Source organism: Phymastichus coffea, unplaced genomic scaffold, assembly GCF_024137745.1.
Source record: "Phymastichus coffea isolate CEN01 unplaced genomic scaffold, Cenicafe_Pcof_1.1 PCOF00043, whole genome shotgun sequence".
NCBI lineage: Eukaryota > Metazoa > Arthropoda > Insecta > Hymenoptera > Eulophidae > Phymastichus > Phymastichus coffea.
In genome coordinates this window covers 1,461,685-1,485,816 of record NW_026706854.1, presented here as the reverse complement: position 1 = coordinate 1,485,816, position 24,132 = coordinate 1,461,685, and the positions used below count along the sequence as shown (strand labels likewise).

The 24,132-nt window shown below is 43.8% G+C and overlaps 1 protein-coding gene across 1 annotated transcript; it reads right to left on the bottom strand.

Moving 5' to 3' along the window:
* Positions 1-10,000: 10,000 nt before the first annotated feature.
* On the bottom strand, positions 10,001-20,852 carry LOC131664265 (basic salivary proline-rich protein 1-like). The gene is made up of 4 exons (XM_058935226.1): positions 20,795-20,852; positions 19,782-20,004; positions 14,992-15,333; positions 10,001-10,652 (listed from the first exon to the last, which is right to left on the bottom strand). The coding sequence occupies exons 2-4, from the start codon at positions 19,806-19,808 to the stop codon at positions 10,377-10,379; spliced, it is 645 nt and encodes a 214-aa protein (XP_058791209.1). The 5' UTR covers positions 19,809-20,004; positions 20,795-20,852; the 3' UTR covers positions 10,001-10,376.
* Between the last annotated feature and the right edge of the window lie 3,280 nt (positions 20,853-24,132).

Below are 24,132 nucleotides of genomic sequence, written 5' to 3'. Positions count from 1 at the left end.
TCGCTGCTGCTCTCGCTCGCGCGGCCGTCTGTTTATTCCAAGCACACTTATCAGCGGGCGCTTTTCATCCCTCCCCCCGCTCCGCTTGCCGGCGAGCGAATTTTCGCGCGACGTAGACAAAGGGCCAAACGACTTTCCGAGCGATCGCTGTCGGCTTATTTGAATGCGCGAACATTTGTAAACGTCGCCAGCGCCAGAGCGAGCGCTTCCTTTTCCTGCTACTGCTGTACTGCTACCCCCTTAGTCTTCTTCGTTTCCCGCGTGTGCGGCCTCTCTCACCCTTGCGCTGCTGCCAAGCTGATGTGACTGCTGAGGCGCCCCGCCGGATTTCGGGTCGCGCTGCATTTCTTTCCTTTTATTTTCTTTTATCTCTCGTCGGAAACGACGAGTTTCACCGCTCCTCTTTAGCTCACGGCTTCTTGATTCTCCGTCTTTGCTGTCAGTCGAAAAATCTCTTGACTTTCAAAACAAACTCATTCAATTCGTTTCGGATTTCGTTTTGTACAAACGACACAATTTCTAGACAAATCATTCGAATCGAGACACATTTTTTCAATGTAAAAAGAAGCTTCGTAGACCATTGAAAGCGTGCAGTAACAAATTGGCGTATATATTTCTATCGCTTCAAAACGATCAGATAAAATGTACAAGTGGCAATAAGTCGCTGCACGGTATCGGAGGGCAATTGAAAGCGCGAAAGTGTGTATAGTGTGCATCAAAAGAAGCGAAGAGTGAGCCAAGAACGAGGTAGGGGGAAGGCAGAAGAGCAGGCTCACCGGATCACCTCATTACCTACGTGACTCCCACATCGTTATGCAAGTGCCCGTTGTGCGCGTTATAACGTCGGCTCTCAAACGCCAAAAAGTCCATTGTTATGGACCCACTTTTTTTCTATTTCTGACCTGCACACGTACACGGCTCTATAACGCCTCGTCATACTGTCGAGCTCGCGCGCGCATCTAACGAAAATTCATTAGTCCGGCTTATTTCAGATTAAGGTCGATTGTTTTTCTCTTCTTCTTCCTTCTTCCACTGATGCTCTCTTTTTCGCTTTTTATACGCGGAGCTTTTCTCTCTCACCCTGTTCTCGTAGTGGATTGACCTGTACTGAGCTGCCACGGATTAATTAATCTCGCGAGATGGATTGACTTCGTATATTATGTGTAAACTTGACGATACCGATTCTGAAAGGCTCTATTTCAGAAACTCGTGAATATATAAACAGAAGAATTTTCGAAGCATGGAATGTTTTGATCGTATAATTTTGTGAAAGTGAGATTACCCTTTAAAAAGTTACATTGATATTATACCTGGTTGAGATTGAGAAAAAGTGCTCTGCACCTTCGAAAATATATCGATATGCTCATGCGATATTTTCAAGTCTGAGAACGACAAGATTTGCCTTGTGCAAATCAAATAATTATAAGTGAATAGAAGCTGCCTCTGGACCGGTGGCCATGTCGTGCACGATTGTGCAATTACAAGTTAGGTACATAATTCCTTGCTTCAATAAGCAGTTAATCGAGGCGCAGCTGGAGGTATGGCTGCATCTGCTGTAGAGATTAATGCAGCGCGGCAAAGTAAATAAAAACTCAGCTCTGCGCTAAGTGACCGAGTCTCACTCTCGCGGTGTAGCGTTAAAAAAAAAATAAAATGAAAAATAAAAGGAGAAGAGAGAAGCAAATCGCGGCGCCACCACCACCACATCAGTAGCAGCAGCAGCAGTAGCAGGCAGGCACGCGAGTGGAATAATCTCATGCGGGATTTATATTGCACGTCGGCAGACTGCTTTATTTTAATAGGAGCGTCTAGCTGCTTCTCTCTTTCACTCGACATCTTCGTTCTACGAACAAACGTCTGCTTGTGTCTCTCCCGCACTTTCTGTTGCTTTCCCTTTTTTGAATTTCATCAGGCACAACGTCCCCACTGAGAGAGAGAGAGAGAGAGAGAGAGAGAGAGAGAGAGAGAGAGAGAGAGGGAGAGAGAGAGAGAGAAGAGCAGAGCGAGAAAGAAGACGTATACACAAGCACAGCAACTTTTCGCGCGTAATTATTTTGCATACGCGCTCGCGTGCACACACGTGATTTAGGAGTCCCCTCCCCTCTCCCCAACCCTTCAGACACTTTTTCCTCTCTTGTGTGAGTTATGACTTTTCGGTGTCAGGCTGCATGTATGCATGTTGCACCTTCGAATTCCTGATGTTGCGCAACGTGCCTTGTTAGTACGTGCTAATTTTAGTGCTCCACCGTATGGCTGCTGTTTCTCCGTTTTGGCGATACAGTCACCGACGAATCGCGCATTTGGAATTTTATAAGCGAAAGCACATACCAGACATTTTTCAATCTGTGCACGTAGTTGCGATATCGAAAAAGATATGGTTAGTTAAGCTTTCAGTAGATTGATTTTATTCTCATATTTGTTTTCTTTACTAAAATAAAATATAAGCTCTGAAAATATTGTATAAGCGTGCTGCAGTTATCCAGTGTGCAATGAATGACTGAGTAAATGAAAACACCACATGTATTTTAGATTGATTAAAGTGCTGTTAATAATAACTAGCGTATTGATTAAAATGGTCGTGAAAAATAACTTGTTACTGACAAGCTATAATCTGAAAAATGATTAGCAATTGTTAACCTTTCTGGGTAGACCAATTAAAAGGTACGAGTACATTGACATCGTATGCACGGGGGACAGCAATTAAACTGGCTCGCGCAATAATCGTCGCGTGGAGGTTCGGCTTTGAGGAGACTGAGGCGCAGGGTAAAAAAGCGGTTGCTTCGCAAAGAAGGACTGCGAAATAAAGTTTAAGAATGGCAAAAAAAAGCTCTTTGTTTTGCACAATGCCGTGTGCGAGCAGCGCCGACTCGTATAATTCCCTTCATTGTCGTATGAAAATTATGCGCGGAAAGAGCAGCGCCTGTGCCACACAAAAGGAAAAAAAAATGAAAAATACCCGCCACCTCTCTTTCTTCTGATTTTCTTTTTCATCGTGCGATTATATTTGGTGACTTCTAGCCTTTGCATATTCGACAGCGAATGTGCTTCGTGCGTTCGGGCATTTTCTTGTCTTATTTGTGTAATCGCTGGCAAGGATTATAGCTGCAGCAAAAGAGGGAGAGAGAGAACGGGAGAAACATTTAAGCATGGTATACGCGTGGTTGTGCGAATTTATAACTTCCCATTCTGCAAAGAGAGCTTAAACTTTAAATATGCTGGGACAATTTTTCATTTTTCAAAGCCCACGGACTCGCGGAAAAAGCTCGTAAAATGGTCTCATTTCATTCCTCGTGAAAGTGCGGTTTGTATTATGAATTTATCATCGGTCGTCTGATTTCTCTCTCTCTCTCTCTCTTTCTCTTTCTCTCACTCACAGCATTATTGGGCTTTGATCCGGTTAAGTAGCCAAGGCTGTCTAGGAAAAGAAAGCGCGCCTTTATTTTCCCGTGAAACTTTTTCGCGGCACTGCAGCGCACGCTTCGGGGATCGGAAACGCCCCGATGCTCGCTATCCACCCGGGGAAAATGGAAGAGGAAGTTTCGCCTTTTTCTCTCTTTCAGAAAGAGATAGAAGAGAGAGAGAGAGAGAGAGAGAGAGAGAGAGAGAGAATTGCTGGTCGCTACCGCCTTCATATACGAACGCTATGGGGCCGCGCATTGATCCGCGTTGAATTACCTTCTGCGATAGTTTATTTTTCCGTTTCCCCAATGCCGCTTTCCTTCTGCTCTGAGCGCACTACCTCTTTATTCGCTCCATTCTCCTTTGCGCTGCTTCATCTTCCACTTATAGCCTCTATTCTTTTTCATTGCGCTCACTTTTTCACAGACTTGCTTATTTCCTGCACTTTATCGCATATGACTCTTGGCAAAAGTAACTATTATTTTTTAACATCATTTCCAAGAGAATGATCAACAACCAGTCCGCATTGTATTATAGGATGTGACTTTACTTCTTCTGTTAAAAATATTCTTATTTCGCATTTATAGATTTTATATTTGTTGTATGTTTTTTAATGTTTTTAACCTCAAGAAACTTTACAGTACTTTAGTCTCGATAATGTTTAGCAATATTGCTGCGCAACCGAGAAGCTCTACTTTGAGAAAATTCATGGCTAATAATCGAGCTATCTAGAGAATCCTATAAAGTCAGGTTTCTGACCTCGGCATTTCAGGTAAGTATAAGTCATTCCAGAAATTGATCACGTTTTTATTCATACATAGAAAACATGCTAAAATTTTTTCAACAACAGTTTTCTTGACATTGAATAAAAAGGTAGGAAGCTAATTTCTTGCACGTAAAATTTGAAGAAAAGTAATATTCGACAAAACAATTTATAGTAGCATAAATCAAGTTTTAATCAAGCAATATACTGCAGCGGGCAATCGGTCGTTTCCATATCACGCACCGTTTACAACCCTCGATCGCAAATTTATTTTATCTTTGCTTTTTTTTACGTGGTCCACGAATTAACCTATCAATCTCTCTCCCTCCCTCCCTCCTCACTCTATCTCTCTCTCTCTCTCTACCACTGACGGTTGTTCTGCGTGCTCTTTATCTACCATCCATCCTTCGACTCCATATGCGTGCAGCGCTTTTGCTATGCCCGTTTTGCTGCCGGCATGCCGCCGAGGATGTTTCCCGCGCGGCTGAGCTTCCTGCTCGTGCACGGAGAAAATTGCGAGAAGCCACTCGAATCACTGACCGAAATAACACGATGCTCTTTCACAGCCTTGCAAGCCAAACCCGCAGCAGCTGGAACGCTAGCCTCTTTTTTTTTGCTTCATGGTTGTGCTCCTAAAAAGCGTCATTTTTCGTATACACCTTATGAAAAATGCGAGACACGTTTTCAATGAGCAAACTTTGAAAAGAGATTTTTTCGAAGGATTTCGTTTCGCAGGAATGTAGGCAAATGTGTATGCATGAGGGTATATAAGGTAGTCTAGAATCAGGCGAAATTATGCTGTTAAAAAAAATGTTTTTTGCATTCAAATTACTTTTCAAACGTGTAAGCTTATGTTTTTAAAGGGGGTTGTAGTCTGCTTATCATATACCTAAATGTATTTTATAAAAGTACGCGAAAAAATTCTCGTATTCTTTCCAGCACCTAGCAAGTCTAGGAAGGAAATTGTAAATTTGCATAATACATTATAATTTCAAATTTGATTATAATTTTGATAATAAAATTTTCGACCAGCTTAAAAAAAGTGACGCGAGGTAACAGGAGACGTCACTTTAAACTCTTGTGTTATCTTGAAATGATAGGAATTTGCTGCGATGATCGTCGAACCGAGGTTCACTCTATTTTTAAAATGATCAAAAAGTACCGAAATAACTGTCGCGCGTGCGTCGAATTCCGCAGGTCTACAGAAAAATGTCCGATCCGATATCGGGTCTTCCGGTCGAGTTTGGCGTGCCGAGCTTCTGTGCAAAAAAAAATGTTGATTATGGCAATTTTCCGCAATTCTCCCCTTTCACGCGCAGCGCGTGCGATGTGATGGACAATGGTGAGAGGTCGGTTGGACGTATAACGTTACGTAATAGCGTGCAGAGCCTCGGTATCGTTAAATTATCTCGAGCGTTATGACACCAGGTACTTAAAGAATCAGCGTGCGACTCTTATGTATGTGTGTTTGTGTGATTGCCTGTGCTAGCACGAATACGAGAGGTTAAAAAGGATTAAGTAATTTGGATCGATTGTTAGGATTGATGCACGAAAGAAATAAGTATAGAAGTGATCGCGTAAAAAAGTCGCTATCTGATCAAACGACGGAGGGCTTCATATATGCACTCTGTGCGAGTTTGCGTTAGCCTTTTATCGCGCGACTCACGTAACTTACGCATAAAGTTGAAAGACCCCCGTCTTTTCAAAATCCAACGTCGAGATGATATCGCACGAAATCCAAGAGGGAAATTTAGAAAATTGCATTCGCGGAGCGTGCTTCAGAGGCAAATTTTTTCTTTCAAACCATTTTGTCGTTGATGAGAACTTAATTGAGATGCAAGATATCGAGTGGAACTTTTGCATTCATAATCTGCATTACTAGAGAATACTAAAGATTCAATTTATGAGAATTGCAGATGGGTGAACTTTCGGAAAATGGAAGTTATGGATACAATTTTAACATGGAAGAAGTCATAGGTGTTTTATCTTTTATAGCTGCACCTATGTAGTTCTTTGCTCGACAAGGGCCAACATCGAGTTTTTCAAGCGAGAGTAGAAAAGACCACCATTACCACAAGCCCCGTGATAGGTATTGAATTTGCAAAAAACTAAATTTTGAAAACTAAATAAAATTGAACATCGCAATTTCGTGTCCAAACGAATTCCAATCAAGCTTCATTCTACCAAATACATTCAACTCAACAAAAGCAATGCGTCGTGCAGGAAAAATGTCAAGATTAGTCATCGCAAGCAGGCAAGAACGTCGCAGGTTCAATGACACACGTAAGTACGCGAACCGCCGCTCAATAAGCGGCAATATCTTGGCAACATTGGGTTGTTAAGAACTCGCGTCGTCGAGGTAATGACGAAACTTAATTAACGGTCGGGAGAGATTGAAGGGCACAGAACAAAGTTAACAGCAAGAGTGAGCGAGTGTAGTTCGGAATTCGTCATTCAGCCGGAAATGGAGGCCAGCCCTAAGGCTGTCCTGCTTCTCAGCCGGCTCCCGGAAATGTATTATTTCCAGTGAGCGGCGTTCTCCTCCCACCTAGTGCCGCCCCGGTAGGAATGAATTAGGAAGAGCGCCCGCGGCGAGGCCGACCTCGGCCTCTTGGGGATGATGAGCAGTAGCCCTGATTCATATTTCACTGATGACACACGTCGACTGCTCTCTCTCTCTCTCTCTCTCTCTCTCTCTCTCTCTCTTTCTCCTTCTGTTTGCTCCTACGAAATTGAAAACTTTCGATTTGCACGAAGATGCGTGCCGTTTATCTTCCTGACTGTGTACACACATTCGGTTGCTCTATCATTTATGCTCGACTGACATTAACAAGTTCCGTGCGCGATTAATGACACCGCCGTCGCTGCGAGGCTGATCTCCCAATAGTCGACCTCCGGAATTCCGCCGGGTAGAGCCTGCGCATGTATATTTTATCTAATGGATCGATTGCGTGCTCGAGCTTTTAGGTATATCGTAGGCACAAGTGTGCGTATGTGAGCAGGCACTCGTTTAATCCCTTCCTCGGTCCGACATTTGGAATTTTCCTCGCGCGGCTATGAGCCTTTGAGGTAGCGCAGTCTCGTTAAACACAGGAGCCGAACGCCGAATTTCTCTTTGTTCTTTGGGTCTCGATGGCTTGCCCGCGCTAGCCGAATAGATGGAAATTGCTCCAGCCAAGCGAATTCGTTTATCATCCATTCACGACGAATTATTCGGGCAGCGCGGGCAAATATTTTTTTGCCGATGGTAAGCGCACTGCGGACGAATTTGCGTTCGAACGGAAGCTCGTCCGCCGTGCATTGGCTGCGCCGCGGTGGAAAAGCATGAAATGCAATCGCAGACGAGTCAGGCTTTTAGCATGAGGAAACAAAGGGGCGCGAGCGCGAGCGGCAGTGGCACGAAAGAAAGCCAGAGTCGGAGTATATTGCATTAACTGCAGGAGCCAGACGGATTTCAAATATACTCAAGGAGGCTCTCTCCCTCTCTCTCAGTGCGGCGTCGGCGAGAGAAAGCGATATCGCGCCCGGTACGTTCCTGCCTGTGACAAGTGAGTCGGGCGTAGCGCGCACCCGCGTAACGCAATAAGTGTAATAAGACGGGCTTGAGGGAACATGGCTGAACGAGCGCGCGCGCGCGACGTCAAAGTGACACCAACTGTTGAAGGGCTACGTGATAGTCGGCCATGCGCGGCTGTCTGTTCGTGCCAGCGCCCGAGGTGTCGACGGAACGAACGCGCTGCCCCGGCGCCGGTCGTTATACTTATCATTATGACTTTTCACGTCGGCGAGGGCACGCGCGCATCGAACCAGCGTCACAAGCCGACTCGCACTCGGCACGATTGCTCGGATTACGCTAATTCAAAGTTGAAAGCAGGGCTGGTAAACAGAGGTTGACGCGCACGCTCCCACGTTTCCTCTGCGTTTGAGCGAGAACGAGAGAAGTCACGCGCTAGTTTAGGAAATTCCTGGGACACTGGCGGTCTCCGGTATATATAAACAAGGTCGCGCTCTGTTTGCGCCAAGACCGCGCTATCCGTTTGCTTGTGGCAAATTAGCCACCTGCAGTCGACGATGCAGCCGCGGCAACGCAGTGCCCAACAACGCGTGCTCGATCCTTCTTCACTGCGATCGCCGGCAGTTTTCTTTCTGGCTAATTCTTTGCTTGGCATCCATAGTTTTCAGTCAAACGGAAACCATAACTTTTTCCAGCTTCGCGTATCGAACGTCGTGTCTTCTTCAAATTACATTTATTTCTTGAAAAGCTCCTTCTCGCTACTCAATTTCCCGACCAATTTAGCTTCCAAGTTCCACGCTGCATTAAAGTTTTATATTGAAAAGTCGAGTTTGTCCATTCAAAAGCTAAGTGGATCCGCTCGTTACATCGAGATTAGAGGTTCAACTCTTGAAAATGGCTCGAATGCTTTTTATTAACTAAGACACCATTATATGGAAAAGCATTTGCGAGGAGAAACATAACGACAAAAGGTGGTAATAGCTTAATAGGACTTTATCACAAAGCTTTCTAAGCTTTTTGCTGTTTTTTGTAATAATAATATTGCCGAGTCGGCTTTCCAAGTATATTTATTATGACGCATTTCTTGTCATTGATTTACCATTACGATAATGGAGTTACTTTATGTATCAGCAAAGCTTGCGAATGTAAGGAGCTTGCATAAAAATAATTGATTATTATTTAGTAGAGTTGTTTTAGCTAGAATATTTCACAAAAATATATGTAGTTAATTCGTCGAATACGGATACGAATTACAAATTCGTTATAATTATTTGATAATATTTAACGAAATGCTGAGGCGTCAAAGTATTTATGAAATCACACAATAATTTGTAAGCCATTCAGGCAAAGAAATGAAAGAATACTAGAGTTTGATTATATCTCGTCTCCCAGCAAATCATAACGCATACAACGATTAACTTTATTGTAATGCACGGGCTATTCGAATAATACGATGTGTAGACATTGTGTACAGTAAAACAACCTCTACATCTAATAATGTCTTTCGTACCTTCTCTTCGAAAGTATTTTAATTGCTTTTAAAAAAGAGCTTGATTTATTTTCATGTGTATCACAATAATTATTTATAAAAATAATATTCTTATAAGTAGTGACAATCATTATTATTTGATCATCGTAAGCTCTTTGAAAAAAATTACTATTACGGTAAAAGGACATTATTTTCTTGCCAAAAAAGAATTCCTCGGAAACTCGCTCTAATTGACTTTACAGCATAATCATAAAAAGTTTTATGTACGGGTAAAAACAACAACTTCCCAAGACGAAGCGGTGAAAGTGATTAGTTCACGCGTGCCGTATCGCAGCCTCCACTATATCCTTCATGCTACACGGCGCTCAAGGTAGCGGTGAGCCATTGTCTGTCTCTTGCTGAGATTATTGACTCGTCATGCACTTCGCCTACACGCGCACTAGGTTCGCGTAACCGCTTCGAGTGAGTCCTTAAAGGTCGCGCCAGCACCTCATGTGAAACTGTGCTTGTAGATTCTGTTGTTGTCTACCATATCATTTGAGGATTTCCTGGGCTGTCATTGACTATTGTTTCGTCGTCATTACTGGCTTAGAGAGGAATCTACAAAAATTTCGAGAAGCAGTAAGAACGTTGCTTTACAAATAGACTTCATTTTGGTAAGCAATTGAATTGTGATGGATGACGATTTTACTTACCGTACGATGATGTGTGTAATGATAATAAAATTTCATAATTCTGAAAGAATATGATTTCTTTCTAACCATCAAGATATTTTATTCAAAACTTGGACTTTTGTACAATAAATTTTTATAAAAAAATTAAAAAAATGCAACCTTAGAAATATTTTGAAATATATATCATCTAGAATCAACTATAAAAATTTTCAGCGGTTGTAAATATTCATAACAAAGAAAAACACTGCGTATTATAAAGTATATTTGTACATGAACATTGCTAAACAACTATTTATAGGTATGTATGATGTCAACTGATCTCTATAAATTATATAAAATATAAAAGTATATACTTGATTTCTTTTCTACATTATAAAAAAACTCGTTTCTTTACACAACCATCAAACATATTAGTACTCGATTTAGTAATTTCATTTTTCTTTTTTGTAGTTCTGCACTCGTAAGCCTAATCTTCAGTGCTCTAAAAAGTAATATCACGCTCTCCCATTACAAAGCTACAAAAAAAATGGTTTCTTTCTAGTAACCCTGGAATGCACCACCAGGTCCAGCACCTGGGCCACCGAAGCGTGGCGTACCCTCGTATGTAACCTTGGCGGTGAAGCCGTGTTTCCAATCAGCCGTGTAGCTGACAATTTGAGTACGGCCGTCGGGCAATATCACCCGATACTCGCCTCTCGTCACATCGCCGTCGCTTATCGCATTGTGCGAGTAGTCGTTGCCGTAAGCGGCTTCCTTAACCGCGTAGTTGAAATCGAACGGCATACCTGGCTCGTGGACGTGATCATCGCCGTGCTGTGAAATAATAAAAACAAGTTTAGAATATGTATAGATTGAGATGTTCAGAATCTTTGTAGAATTGTTTGCTCAATTCTTTTGTACTGGTTACATGAAAAGATATATGAAGGATAAAGCCAACTACGAGCTTTTATCAAACACTTTTCTTCCTAGAAATATCATTTCCGCTACGTTGCATAAAGTTTTACCAAAAACTGTGACTTTTATTCAGAAGTAGCAAGCGAGAAAAAGCTTAGTACCTACAGTTTCCAAAGAATTCTTTCTACAAGCTGTTACATTTATTTCAGAAAATATTTGCTTGCAGAAAACATAAAAAAAAAAGAAAAAAAGAAAATGAATGAATTGAAAAATTTAAACCATTTTGAAAGCAAATTTTCCATTGAGCGATATTACCAACTCTCGGCTAACATATTCCACTACAAACTTTAATAGCCGATTGATAAAGGTAGCAGATTGGCTCTCATGCGAATGAGCAAGCGGCAATTTCATTCAGCGCGGGAATATCCTTGCTCGGCATATTTCCCCGTTTTTTCGCTCTTCTCTCTCTCTCTCTCTCTCTCTCTCGCTCTCTCTCTCTCGCTCTCTCTCTCTCGCTCTCTCTCTCTCTCTCTTTTTCTCTTTTTCTCGCGTGAAATGAAAATTCCGATAATAAACTGATATTCAATTCCGTTACTCGCGCACATGCACATACACGTGCACAACGGCGTCGCTCGAAACAATTGCGACAGCTGTCGAATCGAAATTACATTCCTCGCGACGAGCTGCAGCAATGTGCAGAAAAGAGAAATATTAGCAGAGCATATGCGAGCGAGTGCAGAGAGCGCGCATCGCCTAGCAATTTACCTGTCGCTATATCATTCTTTCGTTCACTCGGTCTCACCTTTTGCAGCTATCGATACGAAGTAATCGGCCGCTCTCCAACGCCAATTTTTCTTTCTCCTTCACTTCAAAAATCTTGCGAATACAGTCTCTAATATAACTCGATGTGTGATAATACGTCGGCGAACTGCATATATGTCGTACGTGTCATAAATTGCAATAAATTATCATGATCACGTTTATTCTAGACTTCTATAATACCCGGCGTATAACAAAATATTTCTTTGCCGGGGAGCGAGAATTGCACAAGTGACATTCGCGCGCGATCAGGAGGTGTGATTCCGACGCGCAGTCGCGAGCGTACGAGAACGAAATAGGCGCGACAAAATAAAATAAAGTAAATTTCGTTCGCCTAGCGAGAGAGAAGGAAAAGCCGAAGGGAGGATGTGCAATGATCGATCTAGCTTCGCGTATATACGGCGCGCGTCACGCGATCAGCGCACGGCGAACGATAAGGGTAAAATCGAAAATGGCGCGCGCACGGACGGGTCGCGTGTGAGTGCGATTGATCCGAGATGCGTATCTCCGCGCGAGCTGCATGAGCTTTGGCGCGATGATAGGCTGCGTGTTTGCGCGCTAATTGCCACCTGCCTGAGAAAGAGCGCTGATTGAGGTGTCGCGCCCCGGTACTGCTACCGCCAGAAGTTTTGCGCGCGCGCGAGAGAGCGCTTGCAATTAGTTTTATTGCCGCTTGGCCATTTGCTAAAAAAGAGATTATTATGGTTTTCGACTCGCGGGGCTTATTTTTTTTTATCCTTCGCTCGTACTTTCTTTTTCGAATAGCGCGCTATAACGTTTGAGTAATTTAGCCAGCCATTAACTGTCGAGAAATAACGAGCTGACATTACTCTCTTATCTTTAAACAAATGTTAATGTAGTATACAGATTCTTATCAGCTAAGTAGCTTTGGACAGATCGCATTGCAACGCCGTGATCCAGCTCATCTAATAAGTAAACAAATTTTCCAGACGAAAATTAATCGCTGACTCGTGACTCTAATCAAAATAAATCAAGTCGCAAATAATACAGCAATTTTGAAAAATACACGATACACGTATAGTTTTCTTGGTGTAATTGCAAGACCTCGTGATTTGGCGCGCTCGGCACGTTCGAGTAGTGATGATCCCGAAGAAGGGTTCAGTCGCGTGAAAATAATCGATCAAAGCCAATTTATTCACCGGAGCGCCGTCGTCTAAAACTCTTGTGATTTAATTCTTATTAATTACATTGAACTTTTCGATCACGTATACACGTGGAACTCGATGGTGGTAAATTTACACATTTTTAGCTATAGATAAAGACTAAATTGTCTTCTACGGTAGGCTGGACGTGTAAAAAAAAATAGTTGAGAAAGAGAGAGAGAGAGAGAGAGAGAGAGAGAGAGAGAGAGAGAGAGAGAAAGAAACATTTGGAGGACTAGCTCGCGCGCGATTGCCATCGACAGCGGCTGAGGTATACTGCCGAGAGTACGTATACGTGTAGTCGTATGCGTGTGTTGTTCGAGAGGGTTGCTATCGCCAAGACAATTTTCTCGCCAATTTATGATCTCTTAACTTCGGACGCTTCTTTCTTTTCGCTATACGAAAAGTGTAGTTCAACTATTTTCACGCAAGTTATGAGCTCGGATATCTTGGTATATATACCGTCTTTTTCAAGAGATCCTTTCACGCTCCACGTATTATCTGACTGACTTTTCCTTTTACATTTTATTTCGAGCGTTTCGTACTTTGCGGCATAGCTTTCTTGTCAGATTGCGCGCGTTTGTGTCTTTCGACAAAGCATGGTTTTCATAATTTCTTAAATCAAGCAAGAGCACTGTGAAAAAGAAAGTTCGACGTTCGGATGAACCTCGTTGCTGGAAGGCGTTTGCAAAAATCTCACGAGCTCTAACGAATCTTGCCAAAGCTTGGAGTTTGCGCTTCGAAAAGAATAAAAGACGAGACGAGAAATATTGCTGTAAATAATACAACATAGATTTAAAATGTCTTCATTACTCATTGCCGCTGCATTCATAATTAATGTGCATTCCTTGTGCTCGTGCTTGCGACAAACGAGCGCCAGTCGAGGCCTCTTTTGTTGGTAGTGTCGGTAGTGCGCTTCGCACTTCGTGCACTCGCAGACGAGATAATATCAAAAAACCTACACACGCGCGGACGAAACGTGGCATTGCGGTGGCCAAAGCAGTCCTTTGACTGATTAAAACGAGCGAAGTAATTTCTTTAAAAATATATGATCCTCGCGTTGACAAAAAAGAGAAAAAAATAAATAACGCGAGTACGCGACGTTAATTAACGAATGCACTTCTTGGTTGAAAACTGTTTAATGCGAATCTATTCTTCCCAGAATTTTTTAATAAAGTAAAGTGAACTGACTTTCGTCGTTTTAATTACATCAAGTACGTAGAAAGAGAGAGAGAAAGGGGGAGAGAGAGAGAAAGGGGGAGAGAGAGAGAGAAAGAGAGAGAGAGAGAGAGAGAGAGAGAGAGGGACAGAGGATGAGCGCAACAAAAGCAGAAAAACTAGGTGAGACGCGGCTTAAAATGAATCCACGAGGCGTATTTTTCATAGCAGACAAAGAAGGAATGCCTTTCATGGTTAAAGCGCCAGTGCAAAGAGCGTTAACGGAATGAAAAGGCAAAAGAGCGTGCTGCTTAGAAAAAAGTATAACCGGCAAAGAAAATTAATCATAGTGTGCATCAAGTATAGCCTTTGATATGGGAATCCGCTCTCTAAACGTTCGCGATTGTGCAGTCAGCGCCGACACTGTCTCGAGATTTCTCATTTCAACAAAATTAAATGTCAGGCAAAGCCGACGCGCCTTCGAAGTTTCAATTGGAGCGGCAAAAAAGAGGACTGAAAGACGGTCTTTGGCCATCTCGCAGCGAAAAAGGAAGCTTTGTTGTTTTCCAGGTCGCTTGTGTACGACGTCGCTGCGCTGCACCCTACGCTAGCGTGAGCCGTAACAGTGTGCAGGCGCGTGTTCGCCGATAGCTGCCGACTCGTAAAAACCGCGAATGAAAAAGACGAGCGTCCGGAGGGCGTATACACGTCGGCTGAAAAAGAAACTTGCCAGCTAGCGCGCGCCCACCCACACCCACACACGCACGCGCGCACACATACACACACACACCTATACAGCTACATGGCGTAAGCTTCGTTAGCCCAAAGTTTCGCCGCAAGAAAGGCTTTATCGCTTTGGCAAATATCTACTCGGGAAACGCCAGCGTGCAGGCTATATAAGAGCGAAGTGGAGCAGCGCGCGATCGTTTGCTTGCGGGTAATTCGAAATTTTCTTGCCCGCTGAACATGCGCACATCAGCGCGCCCAAGGTGACGTCGTTATACACCACTTGAAGCGGATTTATTTGAAATTCAGTCAAGGCATTGTCTCCTTACGCAACACAACATTTCACTCGCAGTGATAATTCAATGAAATCAAATTAAAAAATCCAGCCTTACCCCACTAGGGGAGCCGCTGTAATCAGGAAATCCAGGTGTAGGCCTAGGCCCAGGCGCAGGATATCCGCCACCGGGTGGCGACGGCGGCCTGCTGGGTCTTGGTGGTGGTCTCGATGGCGGTCCAGTTGGGAAGGTCGGTGGTGGTCTGGCCGGCGGTCCAGTTGGGAAATTCGGCGGTGGCCTCGCTGGCGGTCCAGTCGGGAAGCCACCCCCAGGTGGCTTATTGTAATCGTAGCCGGGTTTGCTTGGCTCGGGTGGCAGATAGGTGTTGCTACGTCTGGTGCCTGGCGGAAGATCGGCTAGCACACCCGCCGCTAGCAGACAGACCAGCAGCAGCGTCAGCTGGATCACGTGAGAGCACACAAACAGCCTCGTTAGTCATGCTAATTACGGATGTGCATTGCACGCATCCGAGAGAGAGAGAACGATCGATGGATTTACTGTATATACATACTCTTGCGTTTGCTAGCTTGGGTTTCCGCATTGCTAATTGCTTAATTATCTTGCGATTCTATTCTTTTTCTCGCGTGCACATTTTCTCGTCTCTCGATGTAATTGAAATGTGCCCTTGCTATTACTCTCGGCTTTGACATAAGTCATACATAAAGTACAATCGGTAAATCAAAAGAATAGAGAGAAAGTTATTACGAATGTTCGAAAAATCATCGTTCAAACAAAAGGAAGGATTGTCTCACCAATAGGATTATTTATTATCTACTACTACACGTATCGCGTTTGAAATGTTGTAATTGGAAACCGCCTATAATTTTAATACTATCTGCTTGATATTTCATGTATTTGACAGAATGAATTATCGGAAAGATTTCACATTAATTGCAGTGTGACATTCTATAATTATACAGATACTCAGTGTAGAAGTAACCGTATCTACTATTACGCTCACACAATTAAACTTTGTTATATTATGTCCAAATAAAAAACGTACTTGTGGTAAAAAAGGTAAAGAAGTAGATAGAGAGAAAGAGAGACGGGAGCGTGATAACACGGTTGTCAGGGCTAAGCCGTGCAATGCAAGCCACTCAATCAACAACGCTCCTTTCGAATTTCACGGTAAGCGTAGCTACAACACAAGAGACAGAAAGCAAGAGGGAGAGAGAGAGAGAGAGAGAGAGAGAGAGAGAGATGAGAGGCTTGCGCGCACCCACATACACACATACACACACATCTACGGCGACGGTTGCATGGTTATCGCAATTTCTCGAACAATGCCCTGACCTTTTGCTCTCGCGATCAGATATATACACACACAGAGCTGTACATGTACGCGCCGCAATGTCTCATATCGCCCCGAGAGAGGAAGAAAATTACCGTAATTTCTAGTAGCGCGAGCGAGAGCGCAGGATGCGCCGATATTTCGACGAAGGACGTAACCGTAGAGAGAATGCTGTACGAGCAGCGAGCAGCACCTTATGTTTCGGACGTTATTGCCAGCATCGAAAGAGAACCGACGCTCCCTTTCTATATCGTTGCACCTCGCTTTGTCAAGCAATTCGAGGAGAAAAGCATATCACGCACACGTGGAGCCTCGAATACCGAACGATAACTGCAATTCCATACGGTCGACCTACTGCGATCGGCCCATCCCCTCGTTATTTTTCAATTGCCAAACGGAACAAACGAAATCCAGTTAATCCCCCATCAATCTTAATTAAAACAAAGTTTGAGAAAAGTTGGCTGTAGCACGCCGAGCGCGTCGCTCGCTGAAGAAGTTGGTAAACACGTAGTTAACCTAAGTAGTTCTACCGTTGAAGAGTAACTGATTCCCCTCCCTTCAGGAGAGCGGTTTTACTTTTTATTCACGCGCGCGCCCCAGAAATAATTACTCGGCTTACCCTGAAAAGGACTAACGAAGCTCTCTGATTCTTGCGCGCAAGGATCAAAGATGCACCTATTGGTTCCCTTGGCCAAGCTAACACAACGAGGACAACCATACTCGTTTGACAAGGCACTCGGAAGAGACTCGGGAGATTAAAAAAAAGGGATTGAAGGGTGACGCCGAGGAGGACCAAGTAACGAGGGCTGGGACTGATATCAAAGAATTGGCTGGCGGATAGGGCGACACAGTAATTACGAGTACGGCCGCTTGCGAAAATATTCCACTTTTCCTTTTTGTCCGGAGTGCGCCGTCCCGTAAAACCGTTAGTTACCGAGTATGAGCTTTTGCACGAAATGAAAGTAGTGCTTAATATTGAAAACTGTAGTCAGCAATGAATAAGTAACCAATCGACTTTGCTAAATTTTATTGCGATTAAATATTATCGGATCCATTTCCCTTTGTACAATTACTGTACGCGCATAAGAAGCACTCATGTGCGTTTCAATATTCGCCTCCATTGGTATATGAAAGCATACAATTAAAAGTTTAATCTTGAGGACAGGAATGGCACATATGTACTTATCCACCAGCTGAGCGACGTTGAGAGGTTGAAAAAGTCGGCTGGAAAAAATTTGCTCGCGATACTATCATAATCTGCATACTTTATCGATCAGCTTGCTGCTAAAGAATAAATAAGTTGTAGAAATATATTAACGGTTAGAAAAAAGTCATTTTGTGTATGCAATCAATCAGAAAAAAAAAGAAAAGAAAATGAGTGCAATCGAATACATCTGATAGATTGGCCGAGAAAAAAAATAAGAGAACGAGAGGTAATTTATACGCGAAGCGAACAGGCGATTATTCAGGCGTAGAGCGACAGTTTCATTTGTCGCTTGCACCGAGAGGTACAGCTCTCGCTTGCACACACGTAAGCGCTTTGTCACGCGAGTGCCTTGGCTCGTTGGTTGCTACTTTTTGTTATTCGGTTTTATTCCTCCTCTGCTCGTTTACTCGGCTACGTAGTGCGTAGCTATTGGTCAGCTCGGCGACACAGACGTGTCCACGTAATTCGATGCTTTCGTGGCGACGACGTGCGGTACGTACGTTTCATTAATCTCGAGATGGATGTGCTGCTCGGCGTTGCCGCGTGCGACGTTAGAATATTAGTTGTTCGTTATATTTACGCCTGTCGCGCCTAGGCGATGAACCTACGCGCGGCCAAAGTTTAATATTTCAATATTGAAAATTCCATTCGAGCATGATGTTGGCTTATGATATTTATGTGCACATATACATACATTGGAGGATTGGAAAAGTCTCACAGGAGGGTGGATAAATCGAAGCTGCTGAAAAATAAATCGCGCGCAGTTACGACGACGACTACGGCGGAGAATTCACCGGAGCGTTTTTTCGGTATATATAGAGAGCGCAAAAATCTCGGGGCGAAGAACGCGACGAACGTGTACACAATAAACAAGAGAAAGATAGGTGCGCGCGCGATAAACAGGTAACTACGCGTAAAGCCTTGTGTGGAAGTATAAACGTTGTGTATGTGTGCACCGGTTTTACAAATTCCCATTTCATTGCTTCGACAAATCCAATTTTTCCGCGGCCAGTGCGGTAAATTTTATCTTATTTTTTTTCTCTGCCAATTACGCGAGATCTATTGTTTTATTTCGCGCTAGCGTCTCGCCAGAAATTTCAAAGAGAAAATCCTTTGTAAAGTAGATTATTCGTCGGCGAAAACATTCCTTATTTTCGAAGAAAATCGAACAAAGTAGCGCTTATTCAATAACGTCAGCGCTCCCGCGCGCAATACACCAGATTTACGCGAGCCCCTACTTACGTGAGTATTTTCGCTTAGCAGCGTTGTTCTATCATCAACCGAATAAATATTTAGCCGCGGCAGTGCGACGAACAAGTTGTTTAGCGGTGCAAAATCAATAGCCAAAAGAAAGCTCGCCAAGCGGCAAACTACGGCCGCCTCCAGCAAGGAAAGCTAACATTTGCTGCGGTTGTGTAACCGTCCAGAAAACTAGAGCGGGGGAGCCTCTCGGCCACGCTCGCGCGCATCCGATACATCGTCGCTCCTTATCGCTCGTCCCGATAAATTTAGCACGCGATAAGCATCGGCCCTGGGCGTGAGACGTGACCGCGCTAAGGGAAATTTGCCCACCACCTCGAATCCCACAATAACCCGCTTAGATGACTTCCTCTTGGACAGGTCAGCGCGATTAGAGATCGTCGATGCAGATACGCTTTGTTTGTATCTTCGTACGCCAGTATACATGTATATATGTGGCTACGTAGGAACATACGCTTTGACGGCAGATACTCTCTGCCTTGTACCGCAAGCTGTTTGATAAGGTACCTCGGTGCATTAGTCCCTATCCGCTCCTGCTACTGCCCAAATTCAACTGTACTATATATAGATCGTGCCGGTTCGAAGTTGTAGATTTCAATGCGCGGACCTTGTCGCATGAATTTTTTCTTTTCGCACAGATTTTATCTGAATTGGAAAATGCATGTGAGCTAGGCAATTCAATTCTAGTAATTGTTCTTTTCAAGCTTTTAGTACGTATCAATCCAGTAATTGATAATAAATATTAAATTAAACTGGAAACGTCGATATTACTTTCTGATCTATTTTCAGCATTTCTGTTTCAAGATCTGCCAAATTCATTGAATCAATATTATTAGCTTCTCTGGTTACTGGTTTTAATTCAGGTTATTTAATTTTTTTTATTTAAATGAAACGCAACACCAATCAAATATCGGAAAAAGTGCGACGATAAAACGACATCTAGTTGAAAATTTTGCATTTCTTTTTTAATAAGTTCTCCGACGAGACGTCGATTGTGAGAAGAAAAGAAGCAAAGTCGCATTGTAACTGAAAAGTGTGAGGGTCGATAGGTCGCTTGCAACATTAATAGCCAACAGGCGCGAACTTTACCTGCTCTGGTGAGGCGCCTAGGAACATGACGATGCCTCGTTATCCGTCAGCGTCAGCTCTCCTCCCAGCGATAACGAGCAGTTAAAGGCTTCAACGAGCCTCGGACGATCTCTCGTGCGGTGGCACCCGCCCAATCGGAGATACCGATCGAATGCGCAGCGCCTTCAGCTAAGCTTCTTCTTCGTCTTTTCCCTCCAACTAACGCTTCTCCGGCTGACGCTCGCTGATTTTATTTTAACGAAAAAGGGGGCATTAAACAAATTTACTTCGTGCAGACCTTTTTTTTTCTTCTTTGGCTTGTTTCAGTAAACGATTTTTTTTTCTGCCGCGTGACTGACGTCTAACTTATTTCGAGTTATTCGAAATATCGATTGCGCGTGACAATCAAATAGATTTCAGTTTAGATTGAACAATTGACCCTTCATTTAACAATGGTATAAATAATAAATAATTATATGCATACAACATATTCGTATAAAGAATAACAGGCTAAATAAACGTTGGTATAAAGTTGCTTGCACGTTGTCTAGTCAGTGAGAGAGAGAGAGAGAGGAGGTGGAGGGGGGAGGGGGATGAAATGATGCGATACGCGTTTTCTAGATGAAAAAGTAGCGAAAAGTGAGTAATTGGTCGGCATCAATTGTGCGGCAGCGCGTGGTTTTTCATAAAGCGTCTTTATCGTAAAACTGCAAAAACAGGTCGAATGAGCGAACTACTGCTTAATTCGTCGCGGGCATATTTCATTAGGTCTATAAAATTGCCAAATTATTTGGGACATTGAGGAACGTTTTTATTCAACCGACCATGCATTTATTCGATTCGAAGTTTCTCAGTGGTCAATGAACGGTCACTGTTGTCGCACAAAAATCACCAACGGCTGTAAACTGGCGTGCCTCGCGCGCAAAGCGACAGAGCGCAAAAATGGAATGCAGTCGCGCCGGAAACAATGCCAAAAGATAGAAAAAAATAGGCACGTGTGAGAGCGATGCACTGCTGGTTGAAAATGGTACTACTTGCACTAGTGACTGTGTAGAAGATGCGGCGCGCATTGGACGTGAGAGAGCGCCGGCGGACAAAGTCGCTGGCTGACTGTTCGCCATGCCGGCAACCGGTGTTTATATAGCGTGCGCCTAATAAGATGGTCCTTCGCTCTCTCGCTCGCGCCTCCTCCCTTCTTACTTCGTCCTCTCCTTGGCGCAAGCTGCTACTCCTCTCTCGTTCTCTCTTTCTCTGTCTCGAGAGAGGGCAAGTACGCGTGTGGGATTTCGATCCACGATGAGAGAAAGACAGTCTCGCTAATTATTCACGAGTTACCGAGAGAGCGAACGGGGAATCGTGGAAATGTTGACCTTTTCTTAGTAGCTGCGCAGACGATCAAGCACTGCTCTCGATGGGATCGCCGCTTTAATAGTTTAGCAGATAAAGTCGAGAATAGTCGTCAGCTATTTGGACGACGATTTGCTCCTGCCACGATCCATTCGATCTAGTCGAATATTTCGATTTTTAATACTCGCATTCGCTAATCGATCCTTTTTTTTTCGTTCGACGCATTTCTTCGCGACTTATTTGATTTGCGAGCCATTTGAATCCAATTTACCGAGGCTTTCCGATTTTCACGCAGCAAAATTGGATTGCCCGGATAAATTGAGTTTCCATCCCATTTTCACGAAAGTCTTCCACGCTGGCGCCAAGAATTGGGTTAATCGCGCTTCATGAGATTGAGATTCGATCATGGTCTAATTATTTTCAATCATTATCGTATTTCCGGAAAAGGGGTCAAATAAAACCTACTTTTCCTTTGCATTACCTTTTGCCTCGCAAGTCTTATCAAGATAGATCCGCACGGTGATTGCTCATAAAATACAGTACGCCCATACGTCTTGACAACGCAGTGGCATTCGGTGCGCGACGAATGAAATTTCTATGTAAGTAATTTATCGAAAGCATTGGCAAGAGATAGCTCTGCATACAAGCGCGCGCGTGCAGCGCTCGAGGAAGTTTAGTTACGCGATACCTCGGTTTTTCGATTACCCTTGTCGACGTTGCCTCCTGTACCTCCTCTCCTCCTCCTCCTCCTCCTCCTCCTCCTCCTCCTCCTCCTCTTCGAAAGAGAGAGACGATATTGAGGTGAACGCTCGAGTTAGGCCACTCCCGGCGAGTTTATACCATCGGTGCCCGTTACTAACCAACATTTTCCGATTTTTCTTCTTTCGACGCCATAGACGCTGAATCTGCTCGATTACAAAACATTTTACACGCGGCTTCAGAACACACTCTGCTTCGTTTACTTCTTTTTCTTTTTATCAAGTTTTTAATGAGGAAATTGTCTTTGCCGTTCGGCTAGAAAGTGGTGTCTACACTTACGTAATTGAAAATGTCATCTTCTTTACTTCGGAAAAGTTATTTCTCATAAAAATAACTAGTGACTTGAGAGACTCCTCTCGATATGAATGATCTGCGACGTCAGTTCAAGGAAGCGGATATTGAGCATCAGTCAATATTCTTTTACCACATAATATAATGTTTGTCACGTAAAAAATGAGGGTCTATCAGTCGAAAGTATTGATCATGGCATAAATAATGCCGCTGAGAAAGGTAACAAAGTTAAAGTAACTCATTCGCGCGAGAGAAGTGAGGAGCGACGAGAAAAAAACGGAACGTAGATCGTAGACGAAAAATAAGTTAATCCGGTCGCGAGTACGACTGACTGAAATGGAATCGAGGATATCTGCCTGAGCCGTCAAACGACTTTGCACAGGAAGCGAGCAACCCTCGACGTTTGCTCGCGATGGGAGAAGCCATTTTCCTGCTGTTGACTTCTCCTTGAATAAGCGACGTCGACGTGCAGTATGAGAAGTCGAGTGGTAGCTAGTGCCCACACACCTACCTATTCTGCTTGCCTCGAGATGACGCGAGCCTTTTTTCTTGCCTTTCCGTTTATGTACACGCTTGGTAAATGATCTTTTATTGCTCCTCTCCCCCCTTGTTACGCGACAGATGCGTGAGACTCTCGTTATTACCCAACTATACTCTCCATCCAAACGTCTTCGCGTCTGTCGCGGAAAAGATATTTTTCACGGAGATAGCAAATCAAGCGTTTCAGTGGGACGCCAAAAGAGCCGAGCTCTCGGCGACGGATGCACGCGAGCGTCTGTTTCAAGCCTTTGTACGCACATACAACTACTACAGCTCGTGGAAGAAACCTTGTGCTCGCATCAATTGCACCCGTGAGTCGGTACACGAGTAGCGACGTAGCCTGCGGCATCTACTATAGCTGCGCCATACGCCGGAGACGCTACGTTAAAAATCGAAGATGCCCTCGCCCCTCGTCATTGAATTAATTGCACAAGTGAAATTGCACAAAGCGATCGGCAAGTAATGCCCAAAATATGACTCGCGACACGGAATATATGGATGATCCTTGGATAAAACTGCATCAGGTTCAAGCCTTCATTTTTACAAAACGTCATTAAGCGAAAAAAGATTGATATCGCTCGACGAATGCAAGCAAAATACTATTGACGAAAAATTTGGCGAATAAAATAGACGCGTCGCAATGTCGCAGTTGATGGCAACGTTTATTGTTGCCTTTTTCCTCTTTGACCCACGTGTATGAAAAGAGCCGACAACATGCGACGAAAGACACAGCGTCGTGGTTCTTTTTAGGAGAGCAAAAAGCAGCGAGTCAGCGGCACACACAGGCAAACACTCAGCACGCAGTTTTTGTAGCATGCATCCAGCGTAAATATTCATAAGAGAATAGAGAGGCAGGCGAAAACCGAGTCCAGACAAAGGTTAAAGCGAAAGAAAAGAAAGAGAAAGAGGGAAAGTAGAATAGAGCAATAGAGCAGCAGCAGCAGCAGCAGCAGCAGCAGCAGCAGCAGCACCGGCACTGGTTCGAGAGAGCGATCGAGAGGTGTGCAGAGCAGCTCGCTTTCGACGCTCCAAATGAACAAATAGCGGGTGAAAGGACAACAAGAGAGCTGCCTCTCTACGTCCATGCCAATATATCCTATAGCCTCTCCGCTCATCCAACCTCTCTACAACTCTACCCTGTTTGATTTCAAAGAGACTGCCGTTGCTGCTTCAGTCGAGTTTTCAATGAAGACCAACACACAGCTTGGCTCGATCAGCGCGTGCTCACAATTAAAGGATTCGAGGAATAGCTAATAACACTTAATACCGCCATTCCGACGACGCGCTTATTTTTGGTTGCTCGGAAATGAAGCATCAATAAAGGCACCTCTACGTGTTTTACATGGATGTCGCAAAAACACTTTCCTCCATTTCCTCTCATTACGTGACCCCGGAAAACTTAATTATATTGTCCATAGCGCGAGCTTGAGCCAGT

Coding starts and splice junctions, on each gene's coding strand:
- LOC131664265 (XM_058935226.1), bottom strand. CDS start 19,808: ATGTTCCTAGGCGCCTCACCAGAGCAG. Junction 15,334..19,781: donor TAGGCGCCTCACCAGAGCAG/GTAAAGTTCGCG, acceptor CACGTGATCCAG/CTGACGCTGCTGCTGGTCTG. Junction 10,653..14,991: donor ACAGCGGCTCCCCTAGTGGG/GTAAGGCTGGAT, acceptor ATTATTTCACAG/CACGGCGATGATCACGTCCA.